The 19,968-nt window shown below is 48.6% G+C and overlaps 1 protein-coding gene across 1 annotated transcript in view; it reads right to left on the bottom strand.

The window, feature by feature from the left end:
* Positions 1–19,968, bottom strand: part of ERGIC1 (endoplasmic reticulum-golgi intermediate compartment 1) — a 104,146-nt gene that overhangs the window by 52,515 nt on the left and 31,663 nt on the right. Inside the window, 1 exon segment of the mRNA XM_047729216.1 lies at positions 2,582–2,643. Coding sequence (XP_047585172.1) covers positions 2,582–2,643 — 62 coding nt within the window.

Raw genomic sequence — 19,968 nt, 5'->3', positions numbered from 1 at the left:
TTTGACCCAGTAATTCCTCTTCTAGGAAAGCTACCTTACAGAAATAACCATACAAGGATATAAAAATATACGGACAAGGATGACAGCAATAGCAATAAATTGGAATCAAGAATGTCCACCCCAGGAGACTGGTTACATAAACCGTGGGTCACCTAGATGATGGAACTGTGGGCTGCCAGACACGGCAGGAGGGAGGAATGTAGAGGGCCGTTTGTGTGCCAGTATGAAAGGTATCCAGGATATATCAGTTGGGAAACAGAGCAGGACGAGTGGTGTGCGCGGTATGCTCCCTTCTCTGCTTACGACAACGATATTGGTATATTCAAGCCTTGTATCCATTTTTTTTAAATTCCAGGAAGATACAGACCTGACTGTCACACATGCATGACAAGGATAAGACCGCAGAGACCATGAAGCAGAGGTCTGAACTGCTGGCTGGTGGGAGGGAGGGGACAGGACACCTCACTCAAATTTTTGTGACCAGGCTTATAAACTAGTAGAACAGCTAGATGAACGAGCCCCTTGCCTCTGACGTGCCTTGAATGTCCTCTCCGTGGGGACACAGGCACCAAGCGTCACAGCATCTGCTGTCACAGACCTTCACAGGCTGGGAGCTCCTGGAGATCCGCAACAAGAGAAGGGGAGTCCAAGTATTGAGGACTTGGCCCATATCCTGCACTTGACAGGTGGGAACTCATTTATTCCCCCAATCAGAAAACGGAGGATCAGAGAGAGGTGAAGGGACTTGCCCAAGGTCACCTAGCTACCAGAAAGGAGAATGAACCCAGCTCTGCAAGACCTGAAGCCTGTAGGACAGGCATCCCGTTACCTGGCTGCTCTGTTCCCTTCCCCAGAGATGTGGAGACCCAGGGCTGAAGAAGGCACCCATAACATCAATGAGGGAGGGCTAGGACCTCATTGGAATGCCCTGGAACTCCAGGACCAGTTGAGGTCATCCCCAAGGACATGCCGCTACCTGACAATGGCCTACCCTGTGAGGCAGCTGTGGATTCCAACCTGATTGCCCAAGCCCAGGGTCCCGCTCAGGGGACAGTCCACGGGGAGGGTCCCTCTCCCACACCAAACACTGGAAAGGCCGGCAAGGGGCCAGGCAGGGGCTGCAGGGAGGTGTACCTTTCAAGAGCTATGAAACCTCAGACAAATCTCTGCACCTCTCTGGCTGCATCTTCTCATCCAGAATATGAGACTATAAAGCGTTTCTGCTTACATGGCACTTTTAGTGTGCTTTTAATAAACTGCTCATTGTTGAGTAGTAATAGACACACAGAGAGTTCCTGTACACCCTTTATCCAGCTTCTCCTCACGTCAATATCTTCTATAACCACGGTACACGGCTGTTGAAGTGAAGAAATTAACACTACACGTAACCACTAACTAAGCTACAGACTGCACTCCGCTTTCACAGTTTCCCCACTAACTCCCTTTCACTGTTCCCGGACCTGACCGGGATCTCACTGTGCATTTAGTTACCCTGTGTCCTTAGTCTTGAATCTACTGAGAGTTCCTCATTCTTTCCTTGGTTTTCAAGACACTGTCACTTTTGAAGAGTACTGGCAGGTGTCTCATAGAATGTCCCCCGACCTGGGACTGGCCGACGGCTTCCCATGATGAGACAGGCTTGTCCTTTTTGGGGACGATCCCACCAAGGGGAGGTGTCCTTCCCATCATATCCCATCGGGATGCGTGACGTGCACAAGACTTCTCACTGGTTGACGTCAACCTTCATTGCTTGGTTAAGGTGTTGTCTCTGGGTAGTTCTCTCTTCCCTGTTCCCTGCTCTTGGCAAGTGTGTCACTGAGTCCAGCCCACACTCCGGGAGAGGAGAATAAAACTTGACCTCCTGGAGGGGGACTTATTCATCTACATTATTTGGAATTCTTCCGTAAGGAAGAGTCATCCCTTCTCTCCCATTTATTTACATCTGTACAGACTCATGTTCCTTTCTCGTAATTCTTCGGCATATGAGGCAATCACACTGTGATCTGTTACTCAGATGGCCCCAGTGTTGGTCTTTGCCTCTTTTGTGTTTCTCCCTTGTCCTGCTGAGGTACCTCCAGCCTTCTCTCTCCTCTGGCGCTCCTTTGCTTTCTGGCCCAAGGTTGATCTGTGATTATTCTGTGCTCTTCCTGCCCCAGTCCTGGAAACAGCTATTACTTCAAGGAGCCTTAGGTCCTTTAACTGAAGACTGGCATTTGGAAACCAAAATCTGGTGTAATTATTATTATATTTTTAATGATTAAAAACATGCTTATGTCAAAAACTCCAGTATTCTAAAACGTATGAAGGGAAAAGCAAGTCTCCTCCAACCCCTGAGCCCTCCAGGGGCCGTGACTACTGATGATTCCAGGTGTATCCTTCCAGAAACAGACAATGCCTATAACTTGCAGGGTTATGGTGTGGACAGATGAGATGAGGAGCTATATGCAGAACCGGCAAGATGCCCATCCCTTCTCATCTTCTTCTTTCCTCCCTGGTTCAGCAGCTCTGTGCAGGGAGAACAGGTCCAGGTATGGGATGGGGGAGGGGTGGGGGGGGCAACAGCAAGGAGGACACTACTCACTAATGGCCCCAGTGTATGTCGGCTGCGTGAGGTCCTTGGGCACCTTCCTGTAGATATCAAACCTGCAGAGAGTAAAGGGGACAGGGGTGAGGTGGGCAAAAGGGGGCAGGTCTCACACAGCAGGGGCGATCGCGTCACCTGGTTGGAGAGCCACAGCTCTTCCCATAACCAGCTACTCCCACTCTTTCAGGCCATCTCCCCCAGGAGGCCTGCTGAACACCCCCTCTGAGGGGGCCCTGCCCCATTCCCTGGGAGTACTTAGAACTACCCCAAGAGGACACTTGTTTGGTTACCTTTCTGGGTTGGTCTTCCCCCCCACCCCCATCACAATGGCACCTCCACAAGGGCAGGGACCTTGTCAGGTTCTGTCCTCTGCCAAATCCCCAGACCCTAGCATGGGCCTGGTGGGTAGCAGACACTCAGTAAGCACTTGTGGGACAAACGGAACCCACGTCTTGGGCTTCTCTAATGATGAAGGAAATAGGGAAATGCAGTCTTTCCTGAGTTCCATGACGGCACTGCATTCTTGCCCGGAGTCACCTCCCCTCCCCCTCTTCCCCTTCCTGCCCCCCCTTCCCCCTCCCCTTTCCACTGGCCCCTGCCCCAGCTCCACTCCAAGGCGTGAAGTTAACCTAAAATCCTGCCTGAGGCCCCCTGTCTCGGGGGCACTTTGCCACGGCTCTGGCTCCTGTCTACTGCGGGTTCCTCCCAACACACGGAGCAGATTCCTTTCCTTCCTATGGGTCCCACCACAGCAAATGAGGGTCATAGGGACAGCAGAAGGTGTGGGGGCTTGGGAGTCAGAGAGACACAGTGTCTTTCTGGCCAGCTCTTTAATTAAGACTTCAGGCCTCGGAATCAGACCACCCTGGGTTCAACTCTCGGGCCGGCCTTCCTTGCTATGTGACTTCAGGCAAACGGCTTCACCACCCTGAGCCTCAGTTTCCTTGCTCTTGGCTACTATTATCAGGCCCTGCCAGGCCACTGAGAGGTGTAATGGAAAGAAATGTCTGGGGCGGATTTTCACCGTGTTCACAGCGAAGGCTCCTCACACACTTGGCTTCCTTCCTGTCACTGGAACCTGAGCAGACAGTTCTCACCAAAAGGAGCTCCATCAACAGAGCTCTTAGTCCGCACAGTGCTCCCCGGCTCTCCAGCAGGACTTGGCAGGGTGAAGCCACCGGCCACTCCAGATCTCAGGGGACCAGTGGACATGTGGTTCCCCTTCGGTGATTTGGAAAAGCTGTCAGCGCCCTGCTAACCTCACGGCAATGACTTAGAATCTTGCGTAAGATCTGCTGTTTGACTCCCCTGCGTTCACTCTAATTGCACGTGAACTGTGCTGGGTTTCCTAACACCTCAGGGGAGAAGATATTCCTGGGGCTGCCAAGTTAAAAGGCAACACTTTCCCTCCCGCCTGCTCAGCTACCAGTCATCAGTTCATGGGGCCCTGAGGGGCACCAGAAATGGGCTGGGAGTGTGGTCAAGAGGGAGGGGTCCACATGACTCAATTATCCAGGCCTACTCATCTCCCCTATTCTGAAAATGCAGGCCCCTTTAGCTGTCAGAGGCATATGAGAGGTAATGAACTGTGGAATGAGCCCACCTGGGCTCAAACGTGACCCGTGAGACCTTGGGCACATCACTGACATAAGCTCTCTGTGCCTCAGTTCCTCTGGCTGCGAAATGGGGGCAACAATACTATCTCATAGCACAGCGATTAGGACCAAGTGGCTTCATGCACATAAAGCACGTGGGACCATGCCTGGCTCCCAGGAAGTACTATAAGAATATTGGCAGTTACTATTATTAATAGTCATCTAACATTTATGAGCACCCACTATGTGCTAAGTCCTCTTTTAGGCACTAGGAACATAGCTATAAAAATTGGCCCTTGGCCCCGGGTGCCTATAGTTTAGCAACAGGACAAACAAGGAAATGGAAGGAGTGGTGCTCCCTCACGGGGTTTGCTGAAGGTGCTGGAGGAACCCAGGAAGGGCACCTCGGGTAATCCACGAAGCTTCCAGCACCAGGCAGAGCAAGAGGATCGGAGGAAGGGTGGGTGGAGGCTTAAAGTAGTCCAGGTAGGGAGAACAGCAAGACCCAAGGCCAAGAAAGAGGACAGAGCTTGGTGTGCTGGAGCACGGAATTGACAGGCACAGGGCGGCGCTGGGATGGGTGGGAGGACCCGGCACCAGAGAGGTGGGAGGGGCTTACAATCAAAGCTTCCCCAACCAGTAGCTATCAGGTCACCAGCCAGGGCCCACAGGCAGAAACTGGGCCTCACAGTTTAAATGCTATATAAACCATCACTCCAAAACTGGGAGTTTCACAGGAAGTCAGAGGCCACTCAGGGTGGGGAGATGGGAGTAGCTGGGGGCAGAGTGTCGGAACCTGGTTAAGGGTGAAGAGGGGAGAGAAGGGAGAGTGATACACAGGTGGGGGGAGCGCAGTAAATGAATATGGAAATACAGTGAGGATAATGGGGGCCAGCTGCCTCACTGTGGGAAGGGAGGCATCCATGGAGAGAAACAGAATAAACTCGGAGGTGCTAGAGTAGCCATGGGGGTTTCAACTGTGAATTCATGATTTTCGACAGACACAAACACACAAATACACATCATATTAACATCTGTCCCCTAGCTCATTCCACAGAGAGGGTCCAGGAACAGTGACAGGCAAGTAGCAAAGAGGGCCTCTGATACTCAATTGTTGGCTTCTAAATATCTCTCTTTACTTGGAGAAATGGCCGATTCCAGGGCTAGGCAGGGAAAAACCAAGAAGAACTCGGAGCACTTTCTTATGTCAGAAAGCAAGAAAGTGTTCAAAGAATGATGGGGACACTGGCCCAAGAAAGGACAATGTGAGCCTTAAAATCAATAATCATAGGAATAGATTATAACCCATTGGATAAAATAGGAAGCCACAAATCTATATAAAGAAATGAATAAATCAAAAGTGTGACAAGGGACAGGATATTTCTTCAAAGTATGTCCCCACAAAATCCTTCTTAATTACAAAGGGAAAAAGTAACTGTACAGTCGAGAAACTTGACATCATCTTAACCAAGTGACCAAAGTGAGTGTCACCAGGAAGAGGAACTATCATGTGCCTCTTGATCTGACTTACTGGGGGAGGGTACACCATAAACTCCTGTGGGGACCTTGCTCAGAATGTACAACCTCAAATGAATCATGAGAAAGCAAGCCGCAAATCCAAACTGAGGGTTCCCGAGTGGCCAGTACTTGTCTAAGTATCAAGGTCATGGGCGTAAGGAAAGGTTGAAGAACTTTCAGAGATTGGAGGAGACTACAGAGACATGACAACTAAATCATGGAGGATGTCCTAGATGAGAAAAAGAACATCAGTGGGACCATGGCTGGGATTCGAATAGGATCCTTGAATCAGTTAATACCTCCATATAGGGTTGTTTTCCTGGTTGTGATAGTGGTTTTTGTTATGTAAGATGGTGACATTTGGGGAAGCGTGGGTAAAGGGTATATGGGACGTCTCTGCATTAGCTTTGCAAATTTTTTTGTAAGCCAGAATTTATGGCAAAATAAAAAGTTAAAAAAAATTGTTTAATAGAATTTCAGAAAAACAATTTAAGGGGGGAGATTTCACATGAAAATCCCACACATCTGCTTTCTTCACACATACCCGATCCCTGTAGGCATCTGATTTTGAGGCGGTGGCTTAGCAGATGTTTGTTGAGTGTGCTGGGTGTCAAGATCATGTCTTTGTTGCGGATGGGGAAGAGTGGGGGGGGGGGGGGGAGGCTGAGTGAACAAAGGTCTAAGAGCGGAGGGGAGACAGACCAAACTACAGGAGGCAATGGTGATCCAAGGAAAGAGGTGCTTTGGAAACAGTCACTGATGTGAAACCAAGATCACTGTCAGCCGTGTTGGGCACTTTTACACATACATATTCACACTTAATTCTTGTAATAACCCTGGCAAGCACTGATATCCCATTTTTCCAAGGAGAAGACTAAGGCTAAGCTATAAGCAACTTGCTTAAGGTCACCAAGCCCATGACCAATAGAGCTGGGAATAAAACCCAAATCTGAGTCATAGACCATGGTCCTTCCATTTCCCTATATACTTGTGGGAATCGTATAGAGCTCACTCCTTGGTAGGTTAAAATCTCAAGGTTTTGCTAACTTTTCCAAAGATGCTGCCATAGAGCAGGTGGGAATCTCCTGGAAGATAGGGATCAGCTCAAAATACTTGAATTTATTCAACAGCTATTTACTAAGTACTTGTTGGTCATATTCTAGCGATGTGGGAAAATGGAAGTAGTCAAGGTAGATGTGGGTTCTGCCTTCATGAAGCTGCCAGTCTAATAATGCCTTGAGAAGGGCCACCTAAACAGAATATTTTCTAATAATTACCCATTCCCACACCATAAATCTAAACTGGGGAGTGGTGGCGGGGGGGTAAACAGAGAGCTGAAAAAGACCCTGGGTTCAGAGCTGACCACAAGCCAAGTGAGTCAGCAGTGAATGTCACTAAGAAAATAGGCTGGTGAGAACCTAGGCATGTGACAGACTGGGAAGTGAGCCGTCCTCTCTGACTTACATTAGTCAGTCCCTCATTGCAGTGATGTGGTGATGCGATTTACTGTGGCCACCCACTGTCAAGAGAATATGGAGGAGAGTGTAGAGAGTGGAGGAGGGGGAAGGGATGCTTGCTGTATATCCAGTGTGTACTCAGCTCACACTCTGCCTTTGACTGGCATGTTCTCACTCAATTCTCTTTTGGCCAACCTTCCAGTTAGGGATTTTTAGTCCATTTTATCAACGATGCTCAGAGAGACTGGTGGTTTGGCTGAGCTCACCCAGCTGAGAAGTTCCACAGCTAGGAATCTGAATCCAGGCCTAACTGATGTTCTTGCTGCTTTTCCCAACAACGTGGGGACAAACCAAGACCATTTCTGTGGAAAATACATTGTAGGAAAAAAAGCTAAAGAACTGGAATTGCGTAGCCTCCAACAGAGAAAGCGAAAAGATGGATTCTTTATTGTTGTCAAACAAAACCCGGTCTTCTCCGGCCCTCCCATTAGACTGTGATTTTCTCAAAGGCAGGACCTGAGCCTTCTTCCTGCCCAGTCCTGCCCAACCCAGGCCCTTGGGGAACTGACCTTAATGAATGAATCTGCACAAAGATAAGACCCACTGGCAGGTTAAGATGAAATGGATAGTGGGGAAGCTGAGGCTTCTAGGGTTCCTTGTAATGAATATTAAGAAATTTTCACTTTGAAAAGGGGGGGTGCAAAGTGGGCTTGAATCAAAGAGAACTGTCAGCTGGCCTTAAGGAAGACTGACTGATCTGGATACCAAGTGCCCGGAGAACGGAGCCAGTGACTGGAGCTAGGTGGGCAAGAGGTTTATCACCTGCTAGGGAAAGATGCAAACACGGAGACCCCACAGGGTCCTCCTGTCTTCAACACTGTCCACTGTCAGGTCTAGAAGGTACTCTGAAATCACTATATCCAACTGATTCAATTTACAGATGAGAAAATGAAAGCCCCAAGAAGAGGAGTGACTTGTCCACTTCAAGGTATCATTAAATTCAAAAATATTTAAAACAAAAACAAGCCAATAAAAATCTTATGAAATCCTTGCTATCCCCTATGCTCTTAAAAAGCCATATACTACTTTTTCTCAACCAGGGATAATTTTGCACCCCGCCCCACCCACCGAGACATTTAGTTGTCACACCGGGGAGTAGGGGTGTTCCTGGTACCTAGCGGGTTGTGGCCAGGGCTGCCAATACATCCAACAATCCTACAATGCACGGGACAGTCCCCCACAACAAAGGATCACTGGCCCCAAATGTCCAGAGAACTTAAGTTGAGAAACCATGTTGTGTGCAGAGCAAAACTTCACATGTGGGAAGCTCATTTTCCCTCTGAGTCTGTGTTCTGTCTGAAAGGCGGCCAGTTGCCTCCGCTGGGTGAAGTCATGGCCACGGCCTCAACTGCCCCCATGGAGACCTGGAATCTGGACTGAGCAGTCTCTCCTTCTCTCTTTTGCTCCGTGCCTGAGATGGAAGAGCTCACTTGGACAGTCCTGGGCAAAAGAACCCACAGAGAAGAGATGTCTACTTAGACTTGTGGCTCACTATGATGGGAAAGTACCAGTGTCACCATTATAATCGAACATGCTGAATCCGTGCCTCTAACGCATTCTACCTTAAGATCAAACATACGTTGACATTAGTACAGCAGTTGATGAGAGCAGAGGATTTACTTAACAGAAATTCACTTTCCATGCCACTTTCCATGCCTACTGAGTGAGGAAAGCTACATAATAACCTCACCCAAAATAAACATGCATAAGTCTTCTTCTGCTCCCAAGCAAGGAAACTGCCACTGGAAATGTCTGACTAATGGATTTCTTCTGTAATTTCTTTTCATAGCAGAATGCCTCAGCTTTGCTATTTTAACTTTTGCTGCTCGGGACCTCACTTCTCCCCGGCTCCCGAAGACGAATCTCGGATCACTCTGTGGTTTGCCCTATGTGGGCGGCGACCAGCAGGCGCTCGTGATGTCACTGTTTCCAAGGCTTAATGAAATTATACGCCATTGGGGAGCAAGTCATTGGAAGCGGTGGGTCATGCATCCCAAAAATAGCCAGCAAGGCTTTTTGTTGCTGCTTTGGCCTGGTCACCCCTGCCCACCAGCCTGTCAGAGCCTTTGGCGCCAAGTTCCAGGGAGTTAGGTGAGAAGTGTGCCTGTTTGTTCACTTACTCATTTCTTCCATTTTACTGAGAACTCCTGGTGTGTGTGTGTGTGTGTGTGTGTGTGTGTGCTTGTGCATGCACACGCATGTGCATGCCGGAGGGCACACAGAGGTAAATGAACACATCTGAGCCGAGCGTAGGCAGAGGAAGAACCAATTCTTTTCTGGTTCTGGAAAGAACCAACCACCCGTTCTCTTGAGACCTGGAATCACTCTCAGAGCCCCCTGAATCCCGTCCTTGATGTTCAAATGCTAATATGAGCCCACACCAATATTCTCTCTGTCAAAAGAAAGGGAAAAAAGTCTGCCTCCTTCTCTAGCCCAGACAGAGGAGCTCGGGGGTGAGTAATGACGATCACAGCTACACGGCGGCTGCCCCACATTGTGAGGGACGACCATGCACCCAGCCGTGGACTCAGACTTGACATTCATTAGCACACATCCTTTTTACAAGCTGTGCAATAGATATCATCCTTCCTCCTATTTCACTCGCCCAGGATGTGGAGGCAGGACTCAAACCCCCGCAGTCTAGCTTCAGGACACGTGCTCTATCCACCGTCCCGCAGGCCTCCGTGAAACAGGGACAAGCAGGGAGCTGGTGGAGTGGAGGTCTGGGTGGTGACCCTCTGTGCACACAGCACTATCATAGGCATAGGTCTCTCTCTCCAGCCCACCCCCGTGGCTCTCTCCCTAAATCTCAGTGTCTGTGTGGTCTCGATCTAGAAGGTGTTTCCCCAGCTCCAACTGCCTCCACTGTGACCTTTCCCATCCCATAATTCCTTCTTTGACCACAAAGTCCTGGTCTTTCTCTTCTTCTCCTTCCCACAAAAGCCACCAAGTCTGGCCAAAAAGAAAGAAGAGGTTCTAGAAGGCCCCTCCTGAGGCAGCCTCCCCAACCTCCCCAGGCTCTGTGGACATATACATTCCTGGCATGGCTCTGAGATGGCTGTGGAGGGTCCCCCACTGGACTGAGACACTCAGACCTGTTCCTCATCTTCTGTGGATCATGCAGAGCTTGGCCATTAACGGCATCCAGCAAATTCCAGATGAAAATACAAAATGATGCACATGCAGACTATTCATCCCAGCACCGGTCGTAACAGTGAACAACTGGGTACCATCTAAATGTCCATCATAGGAGACCAGGGAATACACTACAGACCATCCATAAAGTGGAGGATGTTAACAGCTAGAAAGGGGAACAAGGAAGGTCTCTATATAGTAACAGAAGACAGCAAACTGCGGAACGTTGACTTTTGTTAAATTTTATGCATATGGGGGCGCCTGGGTGGCTCATTGGGTTAAAGCCTCTGCCTTTGGCTCAGGTCATGGTCTCAGGGTCCTGGGATCGAGCCCTGTGTCGGGCTCTCTGCTCAGTGGGGAGCCTGCTTCCCCCTCTCTCTCTGCCTGCCTTTCTGCCTACTTGGGATCTCTGTCAAGTAAATAAATGGAATCTTTGAAAAAAAAATTTTTATGCATATGTTTTGTGGGAAGGGTAGTGATAAAAATAAAAATATAAAAATAAATAAAATAAATAAATATAAAATAAAAAATGAAAAATAAAAAAAGAACACCCTTGCTTACATCTTCAAATTTATGAGGTAACAGCCACAGATTTAATTTGTAATAGCCACAGGTGCCCATCAATGGGCAAATGGGTAGACAAATTTGGCATATCCACGCCAACGGACTATCACTCAGCAATAAAAAGCAATGAAGTATTGACATGACCAACATGAATGATTCTCAAAATAATTATGCTGAATGAAAGACAAACTAGGGTACATATGGTATGATTCTGTCTCTATAAAATTCTCAGAAGTGTTCTATGGTTTTCAGCATATGGGTGTTCTCTTGTCAAATTTATCCCTAAATATTTAATATTTTGTATACATCTCCTAAGAATAAAAGTAACAATTTGTGTTAGCTTTTGGCTACAGCTTCTACTGCTTCTGTTTGAAGATATAAAATTTTGGACAAATACAACCTAGTCTAGACCACAGGTTGTCAGTTGTCTGGGGAGACCGAAGAGAGGGATGTGCAGAAACTTTAAGGGGTGATGGAATAAATTTGAAGTTGGAATTCACAATCACTATGTTGATTGTGACGATGGTTTCATGGATGTATACATGTTAAATTCCTCAAACCATACACTTTAGCTATGTGAAATTTACTGTACGTCTGTTATACCTGACAGTTATAAGTAAAGCTGTTAAAAAAAATTTTAATGATGGCTATAGCTAAAACACATCAAACACATTAAGCAATCTACAAATTCATAACAACACTTCAGAAAACAAAAAAAAAAGCCTCTTTGGACACCTTTGGAGATACTAGGCCACCAACTCATTATTCTAAAAATTAGCAAATAAAAGGAAAGTACTGATTCTGACATTTTTTTTGTATACAAATGCATTTCTACCTAACCAAATAGATGAAGGCAAAGTTTTATTTTACAGAATAATTCCACAGAATAATGAGGAAGGACCAATAGAATTAGAAAAACCATCCCTGTGTATCCTTTGATAAAACAATGGATCTTAGCAATGATCAGAAACTTAATAATAGATGGACCAGACTATAGCCACCCGAACCCAATAATCAACCTTAGTATCTTAAAGAGAAGACAACTAGTTTGTCGGTACCTTTTAACTCAATGCAATTGGAAGTACACAGCATACTTCTTAACAGCTGGCCTAGAACAACTTCACATTTCACCTTCCATTTAATCCTTATCCCACAGCAGTCTGGCCTCTGACATCAACCTCCCATTCAGTCTAAGATCACCCAAGAGTCACTAAGGGCCAGATGCCATTGGCTCTCCTCAGTATGCCTCCACACTGAACCTGCCAACTGTCCCTTCCTTCCTGGATTTCTCTTGGCTGCCTAATGTTCCATGGCATTCTCACTCTCTGGTACCCTCTCTGTCTGCTCCTTTCCTCCTGCTATCCCTGACATCCGGGTGTGCCCCCAGAAGTCTGTGCTGAGGCAGCTTCTCTTTTAGCTCCCACAGCCAACTCATTGTGCCTTAATTTACTGTGCCAAGTTCCAGGGAGACAGGAGAAAGTCAACAAGACAGATGTGGTCCCTGTCCTCACAGAGCTCACACGGTAATGCCCGAGGAGTCTCCTCATGCCCAGGGGCATCCCGCCTGCCCCTCACACTTGATATGTCCAAAACACCACTCAACAGCTTCTCACACAAAACCTGTTCTTAGGATCCCAGAAGGAAACTCAGCAACATGGAATCCAAACTCATGCAGCTTCAGATAGTTACAGTAAAAGAGAAAGGGCAGTAGCATTTTGTGCTAAGAGGCAAGGCCCCCTGACTCCTTTCAAGTCACTGTCTGTGTTCTCTTGGGGGTCTGCAAATGTCTGAGAAGTGGTGAGATGCACTGTGCTGGCCGGGGGGCCCACACTGCTGAGCAACACAGTAAAACCGGCTAATCAAGAAGATGACCAAGGTAGTCTCAAAGAGTGTTTTAGATGGTCTATCAGAAAAACGGGAGCAGGGCCGGACAATGCCCTTTACCTGTTACCTGGACCTGGGCTAGTCGGGGGAGAACAAAGCTCATGACCAGCAGGGAGGGGGAACTGGCCGGATAGCACTAAATCCTAAAGCGATCTGTTCCCTGAGAAGTCAAGCAAGAGGCCCTTTGCCTCTATGTCCGGAATGTTCTTCCCTCAGATATCTGCATACTTGCTGCCTCCCTTCATTTATGTCTATATTCAGATGTCACCTCCTTGGAGAGGCCTGTCGTGGCCACTAACACACCTCTCTCCATCTCCTTACTCTACTCTCTTTTTCTTCATAGCACTTGAGATCACTGCTTATGTTGTGTTATGTGCATTTGTTCATTGCCTGATTCCGCATTAGCATGTAAGTTACAGAAGAGCAGGAACCGTGTCTGCCTTTGAGTTCCACTATATCCCTAGAGCCTAGAAAAGTACCAGGCACACAGTAGGCTCACAGAAATGGTTGTGGAATAGATGAAGGAGGCAGCTTTTCTCCAAGTGTGGTCCTTGCACCACAGCCTCAGAATCTGCCAGGTAGCTGATTAAATCCACCAAGAGCTGTCAGGGCCCCCCTGTGGAATGTACTAAACCAGCACAGGGGTAGGGAGGGCAGGCATTTGTGAAAAATGTGCACTTTACAAGATTCTGGTGCATGCTAGAATTTCTAAGGTATCAGCGTTGTGTTGATTTCCAACTTCAAATTTATTCCCTAAGCCTTTCGGCATGTACCCGCCTGTGTTACCACAGGTCAACAGAGGGATGGGAAAGGGGACTGGCATTTCCTGGGCTCCTACCCTATGGGCCGAGCCCTACTTACTACACTTGACCTACTCTATCCCACTGAATCCTCTGTACCACCCGTGAGATGCCATCAACAAGTGTGTAAACCAAAGCTCAGAGAGGCCAAGCCACTTGCATAAGTTCATACAACCAGTGAGAGGTAGAGTTAGGCTGAAACTCTGGCTGGCCTGACCCAGAGGCTGACCCTTACCCTGACCCTCTTTGTCCTCCCCAAAGCTCTGCACTAGGCCCTGGGGCCCTTGGCTGTCCACAATCAGCACTGCTCTCCAGTGCCAGCACAGAGCCTGGCACCCACAGCAGGCTGTGGGCACTCGGTGAGTGAGTAAAGGGGGAAGGGTTCTGTGGAGCTTTGGAACTGTGGTGTGGTGCCACTCTGAGGCCCTGGCAGAGCACAACCGGATGAGGACCCATTCACCCCCATGTACCTCCCCCCACGCTGCAAGAGCTCGATGAGCTCACAGAAAGAGGAAAGGCCTGGTGTCGGAGCTGCAAGACGTCAGGCAGCCGGGGCGTGGCTGGGAGTCAGACTTCCCACTGTCAAGGCCACAGGGAGCGCAGGCCAGGGGACAGCAAGGGCCCCCAAAGTGTTTCCAAATCACTGGAAACAGGACGTAGCCGCCAGCCCCACACCAGGACACAACATCATCCCAAGAGTGGAAGCTATAAATGGAAATGTATTCTTAGAGGGGCAGAACATGAGTGGGGGTTTTTCAGAAATGACCCATCATAGGATAAAAATACAGACGGCATTTAAATGCTCAGCAGCAGGAGCTATTCCGGGGACTGGGTTCTCGTCCCTGCGGCTCCTGGCCAGAGCACGGCCTTCAACAGAGATTTAAAAGGAAGAAACAACCGGGGCCAGTGTTTTTTTTTTTTTTTTTTTTTTTAAAGATTTTATTTATTTATTTGTATTTATTTGACAGAGAGAAATCACAAGTAAGCAGAGAGGCAGGCAGAGAGAGAGGAGGAAGCAGGCTCCCTGCTGAGCAGAAAGCCCGATGCGGGGCTCGATCCCAGGACCTGGGATCATGACCTGAGCCGAAGGCAGCAGCTTAACCCACTGAGCCACCCAGGCGCCCCAGGGGGCCAGTGTTTTTAAGTCTGGGAGCAAAGTATTTGAGAGAAAGACACCCATGGAAGGTCCCCCCTTTGGGGCAAGCCCAAATGTCACGTGACCTCCATCTGCACCTGCCCATAATTCAGTTTTCCTCTGTCCTATCAGACCACCTTTTGGACAACATTCTCAGCTACCTTAAGAAGTGTGGGCTGAGCTCTGGCGAGCCCTGGGGATAAAAGCCCTTGGACAGGATCAAGATTTTAAGAGGTTTGTAGGTCAAAGAAAGTAGAATAATGACAAACCCGGAGGTGGAGCTGATGTCATGGAAAGGGGAAAGAGAGTATTTATTAAGCCAGGCTCTGGACTCATGACAGCTCACTGAATCCCCAAAACCATCCAAGATACAAAAGCGAAATTCAGCCCTTTTTCACAGAAAAGGAAACTAAGGCTCAGAAATGACTGTGTAGAGTCGGCGACTCTTGGGCTGAGACCCTAAGCCTAGGAAGACAAGCAGAAATGAGGCTAAGAAAAAGGGCAGAAGGGTGTCTCAGGCAGAGCAACAGCTCCTGCTGAGGTTTGTGGCTCCAGAAACCCAAGGTCACTCAACTGGCATGTGGTAAAGCTGGGCCTTGCACCCACACAAAGTTACCGTGCCAGGCTGGGAAGCAGCGACGTGCTTTTAGAAAGCAAGGCCTGGCTCTCAAATTAAAAGGGGAAATTTTTCAGACAATCCCATGGCAAAATGCATAAGGAAAGGGATCAAAGTGCCCTCCTTGGTGACCATTTTCATTCGGGCACATCTCAGTACTTTTCAGTTGTTTCACAATAAACAGGTTATAATTGAAAAAAATAAAGACAGGTAGGACTGCCCTCTCTCCCTCGCACCTACCTCATGGCCCCACCAATACTCTTTGTGTCAGAAAGGCCCATTCTGTCCCGGGTCCATTCATTTACATGCACCATGCCCTCTGTTTGCATCACCGCTTCTCTCTCTTCCTCCACCCGCTCATTCTTTCTGTCATGATTGAGTACCTGTTGGGTACCAAACACTTCTACGTACTAGGAACACAAGAGTGTTCAGACACAAAACTCCCTGCCTTTGCCTAGCTTACATCCTTGTAGGAGAGACAAACAATGAGTGAACTAATATGTAAATGCTGATAAGTATTATGAAGAAAAATAAACCGAGCTAGAAGACAGAGTATAACATAGGCGCTATTTTCGATGGGGGGAGAGTAGTAATGGCTATCAGAGAAGCCCCATCTAACAAAGTGACATGCAAGTGGAGATCTGAATGAAGTGAGAGAGCAACTACCTGGATATCCAGGGAAGAACAATCCAGGCAGAATGGATAGCGAGTGCAAAGGCCCTGAGGCAGGAAGCATATTTGGCAGACTCCTAGAACAGTAAAGAGGCTGACACAGCTGGGAGTGGGAGGAGAGGTCAGAGGATGCAGTAATTCTTTAAAACTCAGCTCACACTTCCCTTTCTTTAAGAATCTACCTCTAATTAGCCCCAGGCTGGCTGGGGAACCACCTTCTGGGCTGCCCATGGCCCTTGAGCTTCGGTCAGTCATCATATCGCACATGGTGTGTTGTTACTAAATATGTGTGAACTATAATCATGAATGAACAGCACAATCCACTCTGTCTCATTAATACTATTTGTGTTTTCCCCTAGAAGTTGTGAACTCCCCCAGGGCAGGCTGGCCTGACGCATCTTGGCTCCCTAGTGCCTGGAACTGCCCTCTTAAGCAGGGAGCATGCATCCTCTTTAAGTAACAAGAGGCTCACGAAGCCACAGGTGACTGGGTCTTTCGCAGGCAAAGAGCTCACCTGAGATGTGTGGGTGAGATCCCTTAGAAAGCACAGGCTTCCTAACCACCCACCATCAATGAGACTTCACAGAAGAGGCTGACGGGAGGTAGGGAGGGAGTGACAGAAGGAAGGAGGGTAAGAAGACCTCCTCCACACACCCCCTAATGGTGAACATCTGCCTCACCCCTGCTTCCCTCAACAGTCCCCAGCTTAGCTAAGCCTTTGCTTTAAGGGAAGCCCACGTGAGAAAATAAAAATACAAAACCACTAGGGAGTGACTATTCACAGACAGAAAATACTCTTTCCCTCTGAAAAAGAGTCCAGGAAACATCAATCTCCCAAATGACTTAGTGGCCCCGGGCACAGATCACCTGCTGCTCAGATCACCAAATGACAGACAACCAGGCATTACGCATCTCTGTAGGAAGTAGGGTTCCAAGTAGAAAAATGCCTACAGAGGCTAGGTAGGTACTAAACATGAGAGAAGCCGGCTGGCTGGGGCCTGTGGCAAACAGAAGGGTCCAGAGCCCACCGAGAGGGAGCAGACACCGAAAACTAATATTACACTGTATGTTAACTAACCACAATTTAAAAAAAACTTGAAACTATAAAAAATAAAATCAAATTTAAAAAAATAAAGGGATCAGAAAGCCCCCCAGCTCAGCCCTCGGCTGAAACAAGGAGCCCCAGCGTGGCTGAAAACCAGGAAAAAAACCCAGAAATCTTAGGTCCTATGTGAAGTCACAATTAAAAAATAACAGCGATGAGTTTTGTTGTTGTTGTTGTTTAAGTAAAACAATATAAGAATCAAAGGAAATACTTCTGTGACTCAGATTTGGCCTGGGGACGATCAAATTTGTGAGTTTGGCCTTAAAGGTTGACTTTTTGTGTCAACAAGGCAGTACAACTATAAAGACAGGAGAGGGCATAGATCTAAACGTTCTAGTGCTAGAAGAGAACTCCGAGAGCACGGAGTCCACGTGTGGCCAAGCAGGTTCGTCTCTGGGAGCAAGTCCAGGCTGCCCAGTTGTGAGGGCTGAGATGGATGAGCAGTGTCTGCCTACGCAATGGGGACACTAGTGACATGCTTCCTGGGTATCTGGCAGGGCTAATCTAGTCCAGATCCATTTTAAAGGCAGAAAAACTGAGGTCCAGGAAGCTACACTGAATCACAGAATGTCACATGTGGGAACTATGCATAAGACCCAGCAGAGTTCTTCCCACGACACCAGAAGCCCCCAAAATCTTTAGGCTTTTGGAACTGTTATCTGCCAGAGACTCATCTTAAGAGAGAAGTCATCTTTAAACCGACAATGCATGTCAGTAAGAAAATCAGATTTTTACAGTGGTTCCTTTTATTCATGGTTTCCTAGGGACCGAACCTCTTCTAGACCACCAAGGGGATCTGAGCCAACAGAGCCATTGGAGACGCTGCCCTCGGCATGCACGGTGTCGTGGTCCAGGGCCTTGAGCTGGCAGAGGCACCTGGCGCTGAGGGAGCCTGGGCCACTGGAGGGCTGCAGGCTGCCTTCAGCTCTCCGCCCTCCCACTCAGTGTGAGTCAGGGCTCTCGACTGCAGCGTGCTGGCGGCAGAGTCTTAAGTTTAACTTGGCTCCTGAGCAAAATGTACTTTTCCAAAGGCCATTGATTCAACCAAGCCTGAATTTTGTAATGTCCTGGCGGCCGCCAGGCCAGCCTCCTCTGAGCACACGCTGTCCCAGGGAATGGGACCAAAGAATGTGGTGATCACCTCCTACCTTCTCCTTCCTTCTCCCCAAATGGGAGCATCCGTCCATCCCCCTGGCGGAGCCCACTGGCAAGCCTGACATCCTTCTGGCCTCCCCTGGTCACCCAGCTGCGCCATTCCCTCCCTCTGGCTCCCCCACGCCATGCAGGCTCCAGGATTCCATGTCAAACCACACCTGACGGCAGGCCTGGACAAACATCTGGAAAAGACTAGACTGCAGGTAATCTAGTCATGGAGGCCCTCACCTGCAGAGACACATGCCCCATCCCCCTCACCCCACAGATCACCACTGGGGGATGGGGGAAGAACATAGGTCAGGGGCAGGCTGGTGGCAGCCCAGGCAGGAACGGGTGCCTTGTGTACCTGTCTGCTTTTTAAAAACAGACTGTTATTGAGAGGAGTTTTCGACTTCACAGCAAAGCTGAGCGGAAGGCAGAAATTTCCCAAACAACCCCTGTTCCCTGTGCACGCAGGCTCCCCCAGAACCAGCATCCCCCCACCGGAGTGGGACGCTTGTTAACGCTGGATGAACCTGCAGTGACACATCATTATTGCCCAGAATCCACAGTCTACATCAGGGGTCACCCTTGGTGTTGTGCAGAACACACGTTTGGACACACATAGGACATTTCTATAGTTCACATGGATAATGACATCATTATAGTTTCACATCCAGCTGTTTCACTGCCCTGAAAATCCCATTTCTTGCCTATTCATTCCTCCCCCCTTGACAGTGATCTTTTTTCACTCTCTCCAGAATGTTTTTACCTTTCCCAGAATGTCACATGGTTGGAGTTATACAGTAGACAGCCTTTCCAGAGTGGCTTCTTTCACTTAGTAATATGCATTTAAGGTTCCTCTGTGCCTTTTCATGGCCTGGTAGCTCATCTCTTTGCAGGACGGAGCAAATCTCAGCGTCTGGATGTCACAGCATACCTGGTTTTTCAATCCCCAAGGTGTGGATCAGCAGAACCAGGGGCACGACTGTCCCATGCTATTGGCGTCATACCTTTGGGCAAACTCTTCTCTGAACTCCCAGGGTTTTTCATTTGTAAACCGGGGATAAAAATGTTGACAACCTCACGGGAGGGAAGATTTCATGTGGAAAGTGCATGCGGGGCATTGATTATAGTTCACAAAACGGAGCAAACACGTGACAGACAACAGCTGCAACTGTCGTCATCACAGGCACTGTGGCTGTCACTAGTATTCATGGGCTTACTGCTGCCTTCTCTACAGAGCTGAGTGGGAGGAAGCGGAGACAACCCAGGCTCTGGGCTCACACAGGCTGGCATTCAAATCTTGAGTGCGCTTAGGCAACTGGCTAGACCTCTCTGTGCCTCAGTTTACTCATCTGTAAAGTGAGGCTGGGATGGGGATTACACCCTCCTCCTAGCTCGAGGAGATCAGTAAGTGGAATGCAAAAAGGGTCCCCATGAAAGCTTAGTTCTCAGCTGTGACGGACAGGTCCTCAGCATTTCCTAGGAACGGTCCTGCTGAGTGCACCACGCAGGGAAGGTCAACAGTGGGCATATTTGAGGATGGGGATGAAGACTCGCTGGTTAGTCCCAGGGCCAGGAAGGGGATCTCCAAAGCCAAGTAAGTGTGAGGAGAAACGAGTGCTGTCCTGCCTAGCCGGCACCCAGGGGATGTCAGCCAGGAGTGGGCCAGGGATGCCTCCGCAGCCAGCCAAGGCCTGGCTAGC

This window comes from Lutra lutra, chromosome 5 (genome assembly GCF_902655055.1).
Source record: "Lutra lutra chromosome 5, mLutLut1.2, whole genome shotgun sequence".
Lineage (NCBI taxonomy): Eukaryota > Metazoa > Chordata > Mammalia > Carnivora > Mustelidae > Lutra > Lutra lutra.
This window is presented reverse-complemented; position numbering and strand designations above follow the sequence as displayed.